This window comes from Acartia tonsa, chromosome 3 (genome assembly GCF_053477335.1).
Source record: "Acartia tonsa isolate MP-2025a chromosome 3, ASM5347733v1, whole genome shotgun sequence".
NCBI classification, from domain to species: Eukaryota; Metazoa; Arthropoda; class Copepoda; order Calanoida; family Acartiidae; genus Acartia; species Acartia tonsa.
This window is the reverse complement of record NC_137262.1, coordinates 31,350,272-31,364,423: the sequence shown is the minus strand read 5'-3', so window position 1 is coordinate 31,364,423 and position 14,152 is coordinate 31,350,272. Positions and strand designations below refer to the sequence as shown.

Genomic DNA, 14,152 nt, shown 5'->3' with positions numbered 1-14,152 from the left:
TGATGTGTGTAATTGTTGTTAGATGTAGTGTATAATTTGTTTTCAAAGAAATTAAATATTTTGTCAAACTTTCTTAACTAGTGGGTTTATCAGAGCCTCTAGTGGCATAGAAAATTTAAGTTATCCTAATAAAAAAAGGCTTTCCTAATTCGAAAAAAGTTAATTTGCATAGTACTGGTTTTACACAGAAGGTTGACCGTCATAATTCTTTATTGTAAATTTAGCTGCTTCGAGTACATTTTAAGATACAAATATATATATACTTTTAGCCAACCGCTAAACTAAATAACTCTTAAGTTGGGCTAGAGTAGCCCCGCTACTATGTATAATAATCTCCCCCCAAAAAACTAATAATCTGGTACATTTACTTGAATACATCTGCAATCATAAAAACATACAGAGGAAAGAAAGTATAATTTTATTAGCACTAATAACTAACATTCATTATCAACACAGTAACTTGGTAATTTTATAAACTATCATCATACAAAGAATACAATTGGTTAATGATTCCTATAAAAGTTAAGTACGATTTAGGAAGCTTAGCTACTCTATAAAAAAAAGTTCGTACGTGCCAATAAAGCATTCCGATTCTTAAAATATTATTTCCTCGGACAACTAGGTAATCATAAAAATTAAATTATCTTCTATATTTACGCAATTTTGCAACTAATTTATGTACAATTTTGTTAAACTTTATTTTTTGCTTACTAACTTCTGACATTCTTCAAGAGTTACAGTTCGTCTCTGATTTCAGAGCTTCACTTTTATGGATGTTGATATACAAAAAAAACAAAATATTAGCTACAGCCAAATAATTGTTTTTATTGCCAATAAAAGAATGTTTGTATATGATGTATTTATTAATTGATGTAATTAAATTGTGTTTATAATCTAATAACAACCTAATTTACCACATTACAATGCGTATATAAACAGGAAGTGTTTTATTAGCAATGTTAGAATATGTTTAATGAATTATGCCACTAGAGTGGACTGATTTAGAAAGTGGATTATAAAAAAAAACATTCTAATTATTTTTTTAGAGGGTGGTGGTACCCTTTCCTAAAATAGTCATAAATCTTCCTAAGACATATGAGAAGCTACATTGAAAATTAAAACAATATCGTTTCAGTAGTTAGTGAGAACTTACAGTACAAACACACACACAGATACTGTGATTGTTTCTCAACTAATATAATCTCTAGGCAAATACTTTAACTTATTATTATTTACGAGTTTATGTACTGCTCAATAATTGCAAATCTGTTGCCAGTTTGCAGGTCTATGTACCGCTAAATTATTGCCAATTGGTTGCTAATTGTTTGCATCATTTCAGTGAATGCAATTGCATTTGTTTAGGATACATTTGCTTTTTAAAATTTATTGCCTGCGTAGCTACTATAAAAACCTATTTTTAACCATGTAAGTAACGTTCTGCTATGCTCTGATAAATAAATGACAGATAGGGAGGGGACATTGGACTGTAAATTCAACTGAAAGTTTTACGATCACGTTCTCTCATTGATTTGGCCATATACTTTAGATACTTTTATGTAATCTTGAATGGTTTGTTCAATCTAGCAGAGTCAAACTAAAAAGTAAAAACTTTAATTTAAAGAAAGATTATTTTGTTTATCATAATTGGGGAATAGGATGTAAATCCACTTAAACCGATAAAGATCATTATGTTTATTACTCATGTTCATTAACTGTTTAAATATTTATGATTAAATCTTAATAATAATATTGTGTAAAATTTACCTCCGATCAGAAATTTTTATGTATACCTACCGAGTACAGTTTTCCTTGTTTTTCCTTTTCTCTTTCAACTGCAAAGTTAAATAAGTGAAATAATGGTTTGTCAGCCACTAAATTACAGGATAGACTTTTGAAAATTGTAAAAGCAGTTTAATTTTTTTTAAAATTTAACTTCTTATATCCTACGGACTTTCTGGTAAGGATTTTTTAAATCTGTTACAGGAATCATAGGATAATTCAATAAGTTTGAATAAGAGTTATCCTTTACGGACTTACAAACCAATCTTATTATATGAAAGTTTTGCCTGAAGAAGCAAATATGATTAAAAAAACCGAAAATAAAACCTCTGGAAAAACTTGCCTATCAAACAAAATTCCTAAACAAACATATACAGGTCATAGAGGAAACAAACTACCCATTAATTTTAAACTTGGCAATACAATCACCATCCCCCCAAAATAGGAACAAATATTGCGTAAAGGGGTAGGCTTGCGTCATACCAAAGATACAGAATATCATTTGGACTGAATAGGGGAATACCTTGAGCAAACAACAGATGGCTCAAATCACTTATCCTGTTATGAATTTTGAACAAAGTTTAGCCAATCAAGGGGTTCACTTTCTTTTGGATGTGTTGTTTCACCTAATATTCAGAGTGATATATTATATTAAGTTTGTTTTATATCTTCAGAATATCTATCCGTTGTCCTTGGTTACCCATGCATTGTATTTATTTCATGCACCCCAGATAAACTAAATAAACTTTAAAACCTGCACACAAAGGTTCGGGCAGAAGTTAGGAAAATAGTTGGCGCATTTTTGGAATCAGATATATGAGGAAAAATGTTCTAAAATGTTTTTTTTTTGGGGTTAAATTATATAGATGAAAATAATCTTGATTCAGCCTTTTCTTTCTTTTAACATTATATACTAGAGGCTGTGCCCATAGCGTCTAAAAGTTCTGTTTTTAAAGGTGGAGGGGAATAGCTTAAAACTATCCTAAGCCTCAAATTCCTAAAAAAAAATTAACCTCAAAACCAGGGATCGGAAGCCTCACGTAAGCCGCGTGTAAGCCTCAGTGAAATCGTGATTTTATCACTACAAAATTCAGCTGGATGTATAAAACGGCTCTTTAGCAGACAATCCTTCTTTCTTAAATTTTTTTTTTCTGCTCACAAGCAGGTTTAAAACTGAGGCTTATGCGCGGCTTACGTGAGGCTTCCGATCCCTGCTCAAAACCATAGCATGTCCTTTAAGAAGCTTCCCCTGAAAAGACAACTCAATCAGTTCAGTAGTTATTGAAATCTTAAGGTTCTGACTAAAAAAACCTTACTGCTATAATAGGATTACATTAACTTTTCTAATTTATTTGTCTTCAAAGTATACAAAAATAATGAATGGTTAAATCAAAGAGTCGCTAAGCTCAGCTTGAAAAAAAATAAAAGAAGGATTTATTCATAAGGTTTAAACACAACCACAAAATAACATATTTTTCACATTTTTATTGCTAACCAACGTAATTAGCATAATTATCAGAAGTTCGTGTGACCCACACCACGTAATACTAAAGACATTAAATGACACCTTTTGCTGTCATGTTAGGCACGTGACATAATTATTAAGAATATAGGTAGTGCCTTGGCCTGGAAATAGGCGCTTGGCTAGAACTCGAAGCGCTACCTCGCCCCTGAGATGCAATTGTAGGTAGCGGTATATTCTACTTTTATTAATATTGAAAAGGCGCAATCGGCCTTTTATGCAATAAGCCAAAAAAAGTCTTTATTTACAGCAGTATAGCTCTTTTTTTTATTTCAGTTAACCCTCATAATTTTATTTATTCTTGCGTTGTAATACTTGCAGAATCATTGAAATGCGGCAAAATTCGTGTAAGTGGTTGAACACCTTAATAATTTAGTTCCCAGCAAGAACATTTGAACAAATGATACCACATCATTTCATATCATTCTATACCAGTTTTACATAGAAATTTCATAATAAAAAGTTTTTAGGTTCTTACCTACTATTTCTAACAATTCACCAAAATCTTAATTAGTGTTAAATAAAGAAGGTAAAATATCGTGTACCAACAAAGCCATACTTTTATCATGTTGTTTTGTATTTTTAGAAGGTTATAAAGTACAGTCGGAGCGATTTTATTTTTATTTTTGGATTTAACAATGATTTTTTCTATTACAGGATATGTTTAATCATTAAGCTTAATTTCTGTTAATTAATCTTTATTTCTTTTACCCATTTATTCACAGTTATTTATTCCAGTTTTTATCACTGATGAATGTATGTCTGTACCTTACTGACAGTATTATCCTCCTTCCTTTATTATTCTTAGATTCCCCAAAATAAAAATAAAAACTATTAGTAAAAGTAAATACACAATATATGTAATCAAGTTTTATTCATTGGACTCTGCACAAAATTAACTGTGACAAATCTTAAAAATTATCTGTATACAATAATCATCAAATATTAGTGTTTCAACAAAGTTTAAAACAACTAAAACAGCAATGATGTTTTCATAATAATCCTTTAATATTATATGTGCCTGTCTTGGGCCAAGGAATTTCCATTACTCTTACTATTTATATTGCGCACCTGACATAGCAGTTTTTTACGTCTTTGGTTATGACGCAGTGTTGGGCTGAGATTCGAAGTAATAAGATGCAAAAGAATGCATTGCTGACCTATTTACAATTGCATTGAAAGGAACACTCAAAAGTAGTATTAGTTTTTGTAAACTGTATACAATAACATTGTAATTAATTTTTCATAAAAGTAAAATTAATACTTTTTTACTCATATGTATTGTATAACATGAAACACATATGATACAATAATCAGACTTTAGTTACACAAATAATCTTTGTTTTCAATATGAAAATATCAAAAATTCTATATAATAAAGAAAATTATGTTTTTTAGGAGGAAAAAAGATTCTTTTATTCTTTTTCCTCCTCATTTTCACGGAAGTAAATTTCTTAAAAGTACATTTACTTAAATTTTCTACAAAAAAAAAACAATTAAATTATTAATCACTACTTTATGGCTGAAATTACGTTAAGATTTGAAATAGTGTAAAGGATGTATATTACATTAATTTTAGACTGTTGAACAAAATATGTAATACAGTTGCATTGATACAATAGAATGGACGATTTTAACAATTACTGGTCAACATGCGCGCATTGGGCGGCTGATGGACAATAACAAGCTGTGTCGGTGGCTGTAGTACCCCTGGGGACATCTGTGGGGGCGCAAGTACACCTGGGGACATCTGTGGGGGCGCAAGTACACCTGGGGACATCTGTGGGGGCGCAAGTACACCCGGGGACATCTGTGGGGGCGCAAGTACACCCGGGGACATCTGTGGGGGGGCAAGTACACTTTTAGAGGATGTTGGCGAGGCCCGAAGTACATTTGGTGATTCAGGAATGGTTGTAAGTGTCCTGGGTGGTGGGAGGGGGGTGGCTATAGTAATAGGGGAGCCCTGCAGGGGTTGCTGTCAGCTTGGTTCTGTGGGGATTCCACCTGTTTCCACGGATCTGAAAATATAAATGGTGAAAATTCAGAAAAAAAACAATCTTTTATTTTAGGAATAAATAATATGAAGTCGCTTTACGCTTATGTCTTACTAAAAAAATACACTAATCTTAGTTCATACCACTTATACTCCCCTCCACTTTTTAAAATAAATTGGAAATAGTTTATAGCTTGTTTGTTTCTTACTCTAGCTCAGGTTAGGTTAGGTTATTTGGGGTACTGGGTTTTGCTTAGGGTTTTGCTCTTCACTTATAGGCCCAGCAAGGCTAAGGTTCCCCACAAGGTTCCCCACAGTTAGGAAATAAAATCCCCTCCCCTTGCCAAAATAGTATGGTAAAAAAAGAAATATTATTTTAATAAAGCCTTTATTTTGATAGTTTAAGTAAATATAAAAGAATAAGATATATGATAAGAAATTTTTTTTTGAGTGGGGGGGGGGGAATTATTTTAACAGACCGACTAACTTCTGTGAAGAAGCTTCGATACAATCGAACTTACCTGTTTTGTCGACGTTTATGTAGACCAATGATGGCACGGACCGAGGTCAATATTATCAATATTGAAATTGTAATGATTAGGCTGAGGATAGGCACTACCAGGCTTCCCCAGTTACCATTCACATGCAGTTGGGAGGTTACTTCACCTATACATGGTCTAGTATTAGTATATATAGATAGATATTAGACTTAGTATAGATACTACTAGACTACCCTGGTTACCATTCACATGAAGTTGGGAGGTTACTTCACCTATACATGGTCTAGTATTAGTATATATAGATATTAGACTAAGTATAGATACTACTAGACTACCTTAGTTACTATTCACATGAAGTTGAGAGGTTACTTAACCTATACATGGTCTAGTATTAGTATATAATATTTATATATAGATATTTGACTAAGTTTAGATACTACTAGTTACCATAGATAGATAGACATAAAGATAGATAGATTGATATATTTTACCTTCTAAGACATGAACTATAACAGAAACTGGATCAATATCTCCTGGCGCACATTTGTATTGCCCTGGTCAGCCAAATAACATTAAACATAAAGTTTTAAATCATTAGGACGACTTTATCATGTCTTAAAACATTAATAACCTTATACCTGAATAAACTTATTCATCGGGGGAAAAAACCTTAATATAAATGAACAAATGGCGTACTGTTCTAATTGTTAGTGGGATCAAAACTCACAAAACCTGTAACAAATAATTACTATCCTTCTTAAAGTGAGTTTTAGAATAACTACCCCTTTAAAACAATAAATGTGTTAGTAAAAACAATAGCCATTTAAACGTTTATTTTCTATATTTCAGGGCTCGGCAGCTGCGCGTCTTCTGTGTCTAATCCTCGATTTTAGACCCGTATTTTTGAAAGAAGGGATTGGGTCAGGTTTAGACTTCAAGTTGATATTTGAAACTGTAAAACGGTGATTTCCCTAAGGCTTACATGCGGAAAACGCTCGGCCACCGAGCCTCTGTATATCTAATTGTGTAGTAGAATAAAACAATTTTTCTTACAATATGATAACCATAAATAAACTGTTGATAGATATATTATCCTTCTGCTTCAATGCTTGGATAAATACAAATATTTGTTTCTGGTAGGAGCAAAGCTATTCTTTAATTTACAGATATAATCAATAATCATCCTTCTTTTGGAATGTTTTTTCTTCTATTTGTTCTTGAATGAGTATAGCAATTATTCAATACGTCCATTAAAATATATAAGTTTTCCGGAATTTTAATGTTAGGGGAGATTTGAAATCTGCATCAAATTTTAAGGATTTTTTTTTATAAAATTCGTTTTTTGTATAATTCTTTATCTAAAAGCGGAAATGCATTTTAAGTTAATTAATTTTGACCAATAGGATAGGTGGATTTTAAACTACCTGCGCTCTAATTGGTTGAATGGTGTACGCCATCCAATCAGAGCGCAGATTTTTTAAATCCACCAATCACAGATGCCAAAATTAATTAACTTAAATTGCATTTCCGCTTTTAGATAAAGAATTATAGAAAAAACGAATTTTATAAAAAAAAAATCCTCAAAATTTGATGCAGATTTCAAATCTCCCCCTAACTTTAAAATTCCGGAAAACTTATATATCTTAACGTCCATATATTAGCCTTCTGCTTCAATACAAAAGATAAACTATTTGTCTTATAAAAGATGTATACTAATTTAACATTTATTGCTTCATCCCCTTACTTAAAATCATGTCCTTGTTATAAATAAAGAAAAAATGGAATTGCGTAAAGTTGAGGGTAAAATTTTCCTTCTCAATGTGACAAATATATGGATTTAGTTTCACTATTACAAATGTTAACATCCTTGTAATTTTTTAGTAGCGAAGCTACTCTATAATTCACTTTGTCCGTCCGTCAGTCAGTCCGTCCGTCCGTAACGCTATGGGGGAAATGGGATTTACTCAGCTCCTATAAAAGATAGAATGCTGAATTTTTTTGACAACATTCCCATCATTAAGGAGCACAATTGACTATAAAACATCATTGGCGTTCGGACCGATTTTTGGCAGGTTTTAGGCTATTTTAATATTTTTCACATTTTTCTCCATATCTTCAGTGTTTATGGTCCGATTTTCAAAATTTTTTCAGTTACAGATATCAAAATTAAATTTCCCGTCGTTTAAAGGAACAACCATAAGGGCCAGACTGCCTCTTTAGCAGGTTTTAGGCTATTTTTATATTTTTCACATTTTTCTCCATATCTTCAGTGTTTATGGTCCGATTTTCAAAATCTTTTCAGTTATAGATATCAAAATTGAATTTCCCGTCTTTAAAAGAAAACAATCATGATGGCCAGACTGCCTTTTTAGCAGGTTTAAGGCTGTTTTTTATATATTTAACATTTTTCTCCATATCTTCAGTGTTTATAGTCCGATTTTCAAAATTTTTCAGTTATAGATATCAAAATTAAATTTCCCGTCTTTTAAACAAAGTAACCATGACTGCCAGACTGCCTTTTTGGCAGGTTTTAGGCTATTTTTATATATTTAACACTTTTTTCCATATCTTCAGTGTATATGGTCCGATTTTCCAAATTTTTTAAGTTAAGGATTTAAAAATTAATTTTTTTGTCGTTTTAATAAAACAACCATGACGGCCAGACTGCCTTTTATCAGGTTTTTGGCTATTTTTTATATGTTTTACATATTTCCCCATATCTTTGTTTTTTTTATGCAATTTTCAAACTTTTATGGGATATCAGTAACAAAATAATCTTTCCCATTGTTATGAGCATCTTTAATATAATTTACTTTGACCATCGTCATCATGCAAAATAAAACAAGGTTTCATGTTTATTTTATCCAATAAATCTATTCTTGATTTTAGTAAAAACCTTTTAAATCTACCTGTACGTATTCCCATCAACGATTTTTTGTGCTTCGCTACTTATGGATGTTGTCATCCTTGTTATATTATGTGGGGTATATAAAAGTTTTATACAATTCCCGCATAATCCAAAGTGTTAGTGTAATTGATATATTATTGCTTGGATGTTGCACCAAATTTTTATGTATTCTGATAAGTGATGTTTGCAGCTAGCCAAAATATCGATACCCACCATCTACCCCTTTTACCATGCTGGATGAATGAACTGCCCGATAAATGATGTCAGGAAGCTAAATTGACGACAAATTTTCCCCTGTCAATATATCCAAGTATATTTTACATCTATTGTTAGTGTTACAGTCTTGCAGCTATATCATAATAAAGATAAATAAGAGCTACTCTATAAGTCATATATATCTTTTTGTTTTACTGTCTGTCCTTTTACTTTTCATTCAAAAAGTCCTTTAACTGTTTAAATAATTTTAAAACAATTTAAGAAAGATTTTATAAAATTGACAAAAAGTAAAACTTAACTTTAACGTATACACTGTTAAAAATAATTTTTTTATTTAGTATCAATTGATACTCTGGAGAGTATTGGAACCGTAAGTACGCTACAACTATATAATTAATATATAACACTATGTAATACTACATAACACAATAATTATTACTATAAACCCATACATTTTTTTAGTATCGATTGATACGCTCTAGAATACTGGAAAATACGGTACAGAAAAATTTATTAAAATAGTACTATTTGATAGACTCTAGTGTACTGGAAAATACGCTGTAGAAATGTTTTTTAATTTAGTACTATTTCATACGCTATAGCATATCAGACAATACGCAAGAGAATGGTTTATTAAAATAGTAACTATTCATACGTTCTAGGGTACGAATCCATACTGTAAAGAATAATTGAAACAGACACCATTGGTGCATACCTCTCATGGAAGTGTTTCTGCTTGGTCGTTTTAGACAAAGATGAAATGTTACTATTTATGCTCAGATTTATAGTTTTGATTTTTGTAATTATGACTGACCATAGTTTTTATTTTTAAGGATCATGTTTAGTCCTAAACATCTTTAAAGTCATTTTTTTTACTAAATTTACATTTAAATTAATGTTTTATTGCTCTGCTTGGTATGTTTGTTGATATAACAAAATGTATATGTACATATAATAATCATAAATTATAAACTGATCTTTCATCCAAGGTAAAACAGTTTCATACTCTACAGAGTATCAAAAATTATGATAGAGGATATCAAAAATTGCAAAGGAGAGTATTAAAAACTTACTTCTACCATATTGAATATTATTCCAAAGAGCGTATTGGATAATACTATACAGACAAATACATTATTTAGTACTACATGTTACTCCATAGAACACTAAGTATTGCTCAATACAGTATTGGAATCTTCCTTGTATTGTAATAAGGTTTTTTTCCTATAACGTACGGATTGATACTATACATTAATGTGAAGAATATATTGCATTATCTGATGCTAAAAAAAAAATTATTTTTAACAGTGTAGCATAAGATATATTGTATTTATATTTAATATTTTTGTAAAAAAAGTAGAAAAATATTGACTATTCAGGACAGATTAAGTCATAATTTTCAAAGAAGCTTCTTAATTATTCTCTAGGGTTTAGGTAAGTATATCTATCATACTCTTATAGGATCATCATATTAGCAGTTCTCATAATTTGAGAAGAATATAATCTTGTAGATATTATCTCAGCTATAACCCATGTAAACAGTTTTAATAGAGCTAAGCGTCTATTATCAAGAAATAGTGAAAATTATAAAACTGTACGGAAATAATGGAACGCCATTTTTTTGACAAATACTCAAGTACTCAACAAACAGTGTATTTTTCCCCTCCAACAACAATAGTTAAATATATTTTCCTGGGCTCAACCTGTCTCAAATACAAATCTAACACAAAATACTTTTCTTCGATGCGGTAAAGTACATTTTAGTCACATAAAAATTTCTAGATGAGTTATTTATCGCATCGTATTTTTGATAGCTTTTCGCGGATATTAAAATGAAAAGACTCAGACCAGTTTTGTTAGCCCGGGCTAACAAACTTATATAAATTCTATTATTTTTAATTTAACATTCGTGAAAAATTGTCTATTGTACGATGCTATAAATAATTTTTCTGTATGACTAAAAAACAGTTCTAATCCAGCTGATATTAATCGATTTCGAATCCATACTTAAAAACATTCCCCCTAATTTATTCGAGTGATACCAAAGAAGAGATTGGATAATCATTTTAATTGACTAAAGTATCAGAATGTATGTCTGTCTATCCACTAAGATCTCCAGGATATACAGATAAAAGTAAGGGCAATAAGAAAAAGATTGTTTACGAAAGAGCAAGATATTAGTTAACTTATTAAGCAAAATATGAAAAGGATGTGGTTATGAAATTACAGATAAAAGAAACTGTGCTATAAGAGATCTTTCAAAAAAAGTATTAAGCCAATGGATTTATTATTACTTGGATCTTGCCCCAGATTATCATGTACTCTTATAAAATGAAATTTATAGCTGGCTAAAACTACTCCCCTCCTACTTGATAAACAAACTATCCAGTAAATGATCTCCATGTTAGCAACCAAAATTGACGACAATTTTTCCCATGCAATAATATCCACGTTTATCATTATCCATTATTAAAATTTAAAATTATAATATTCTTTACTTAAATATGGAATGTAGAAACCTTATATAGTTAATGTTTGGTAATCTATAATTATTTTAGAGCAAAAAATGCATTTGATAGTAAAGAAAATTATTCAATATAATGTAAAAGGTTTTTTTTAAGTCTTGTGTTTTGCTTACAATTTGTCTTACAATTAAGGACGATAACATCCATAAAAGCGTAGACCAAAAATATAAAGGGTATGCAAAAAATGCTTTGCTTTTTATTTACTAAGTATAAAACTGTGAGGATGGTTGTAAAATTTTCGTATTGTTATAGGAATTATCAAACAAAGTTTTAAATCTGATTTAAAGGACGATTTCATATGCCTAATTTCAACGTACTGAAGTATGAACAGCCATGCCCAAAGGTATAAAGTTTCACTTTACAAAATATTTTCAAAATTGGATTTGTAAAAAATGTGCATACAATGGACAAAGGATACCAAAGTCTTTTATTGCAAATTTAAACATTTTTTTCTGTGTTTTTAACTTTTATCTTTTATTAGGTTTTGAAAAGTATGTGGAGTACACGGGATCTGAAGTGCAGGTACATCTTGTGCATTAGTAATAATTAAAGTTGAAAAATTATATAAAAAAATTAATTAAATGATTATTAAATTCATTACAAAACTAGAAATATCAAAATGTTGATTATAATTAAGTTCTTATATGAAAAAGTCAACTTCAAAATTAATACTCAATAGAAAAACTATTTCTATTTTTACAAAATGTTTTTGGGTGCATGTAAGAATTTGTGCAGAGAAAGGAAACTGCAACCTTCTAAATTAGAAGTTAGAAAATGAACTAAAAGAGACAGACTGCTAGAATGACATTGTTCTCTTATAAATGAAATAATATCTAAAAGTGAAGCATTTTTGATTAAATTTCTAAAAGTTGATTTAAGACAAGGACAATTACGACTAAAAGAAGCTCGATAAGATCAATACAAAACACAAATGATATTATTCGATTTTGAAAACCTTTATAGTCAGTTTACTTGAGTTATTTTCAAGAATCTATTCTTCTCTCCACGCACATAGCTGGAACATTGCAAGAAATTAGATGTGCGCTATACTAGTGCATTCCAGGCGATATCTAATTTTTTACATCATTTAAACTTGAACACATTCAGTTTAAAGGCAAAACTTTTGTTGTCATTTATAAAATTAGTCAAATAATTCTTAATAATAGAAAATAATTATTATGAAATAAAACAAAAAACTAATCAAGATTTGTTTTCATAAAAATAATTAAACAATCGAACATACAGATACTTCAAAAAGTTATAAGACTTTTAAAGTAACTTAGATATAAACGAGGACTGTTTAGTTGATATTTAGCGCAGCAATAACAAGAAATAACTTTTTTCCTACAACAAATATTCTGATCATATATTCTGATTATATTTTACAATTAAATAACTAAAGCTTTTAATTTTAAGTTGCCCTACTAAAAATTTTATATTTTAATGTTATTTTCCTGAGTCATATTTCTTCAGATCATGAATAATTAGGGTTGAGGTGGAGATTTCTCCTTTGTTTGTGAATATAGATATCTTCTTATCCAACTGATTATATCTCAATATCTAGATAATATAAATATATTAGAGTTATTATGGATATTTATACTTTGTTTCTAAATATAGATATCTTCTTATCCAACTGATTATATCTCAATATCTAGATAATATAAATATATTAGAGTTATTATGGATATTTATACTTTGTTTCGAAATATAGATATCTTCTTATCCAACTGATTATATCTCAATATCTAGATAATATAAATATATTAGAGTTATTATTTATATTTATACTTTGTTTCTAATTATAGATATCTTCTTATCCAGCTGATTATATCTCAATATCTAGATAATATAAATATATTAGAGTTATTATGTATATTTATACTTTGTTTGTAAAGATATGTAGAGTTATTATGAATATTTATACTTTGTTTCTAAATATAGATATCTTCTTATCCAACTGATTATATCTCAATATCTAGATAATATAAATATATTAGAGTTATTATAGATAATTATACTTTGTTTGTGAATATAGATATCTTCTTATCCAACTGATTATATCTCAATATCTAGATAATATAAATATATTAGAGTTATTATGGATATTTATACTTTGTTTCGAAATATAGATACTTCAAAAAGTTATAAGACTTTTAAAGTAACTTAGATATAAACGAGGACTGTTTAGTTGATATTTAGCGCAGCAATAACAAGAAATAACTTTTTTCCTACAACAAATATTCTGATCATATATTCTGATTATATTTTACAATTAAATAACTAAAGCTTTTAATTTTAAGTTGCCCTACTAAAAATTTTATATTTTAATGTTATTTTCCTGAGTCATATTTCTTCAGATCATGAATAATTAGGGTTGAGGTGGAGATTTCTCCTTTGTTTGTGAATATAGATATCTTCTTATCCAACTGATTATATCTCAATATCTAGATAATATAAATATATTAGAGTTATTATGGATATTTATACTTTGTTTCTAAATATAGATATCTTCTTATCCAACTGATTATATCTCAATATCTAGATAATATAAATATATTAGAGTTATTATGGATATTTATACTTTGTTTCGAAATATAGATATCTTCTTATCCAACTGATTATATCTCAATATCTAGATAATATAAATATATTAGAGTTATTATTTATATTTATACTTTGTTTCTAATTATAGATATCTTCTTATCC

At 29.3% G+C, this 14,152-nt stretch overlaps 1 protein-coding gene across 1 annotated transcript; it reads right to left on the bottom strand.

Annotated features, from left to right (window-relative positions):
* Positions 1-4,158: 4,158 nt before the first annotated feature.
* On the bottom strand, positions 4,159-13,696 carry LOC145314837 (uncharacterized). The gene is made up of 5 exons (XM_080154918.1): positions 13,679-13,696; positions 12,901-13,003; positions 6,286-6,351; positions 5,816-5,960; positions 4,159-5,319 (listed from the first exon to the last, which is right to left on the bottom strand). The coding sequence occupies exons 1-5, from the start codon at positions 13,694-13,696 to the stop codon at positions 5,280-5,282; spliced, it is 372 nt and encodes a 123-aa protein (XP_080011044.1). The 3' UTR covers positions 4,159-5,279.
* Between the last annotated feature and the right edge of the window lie 456 nt (positions 13,697-14,152).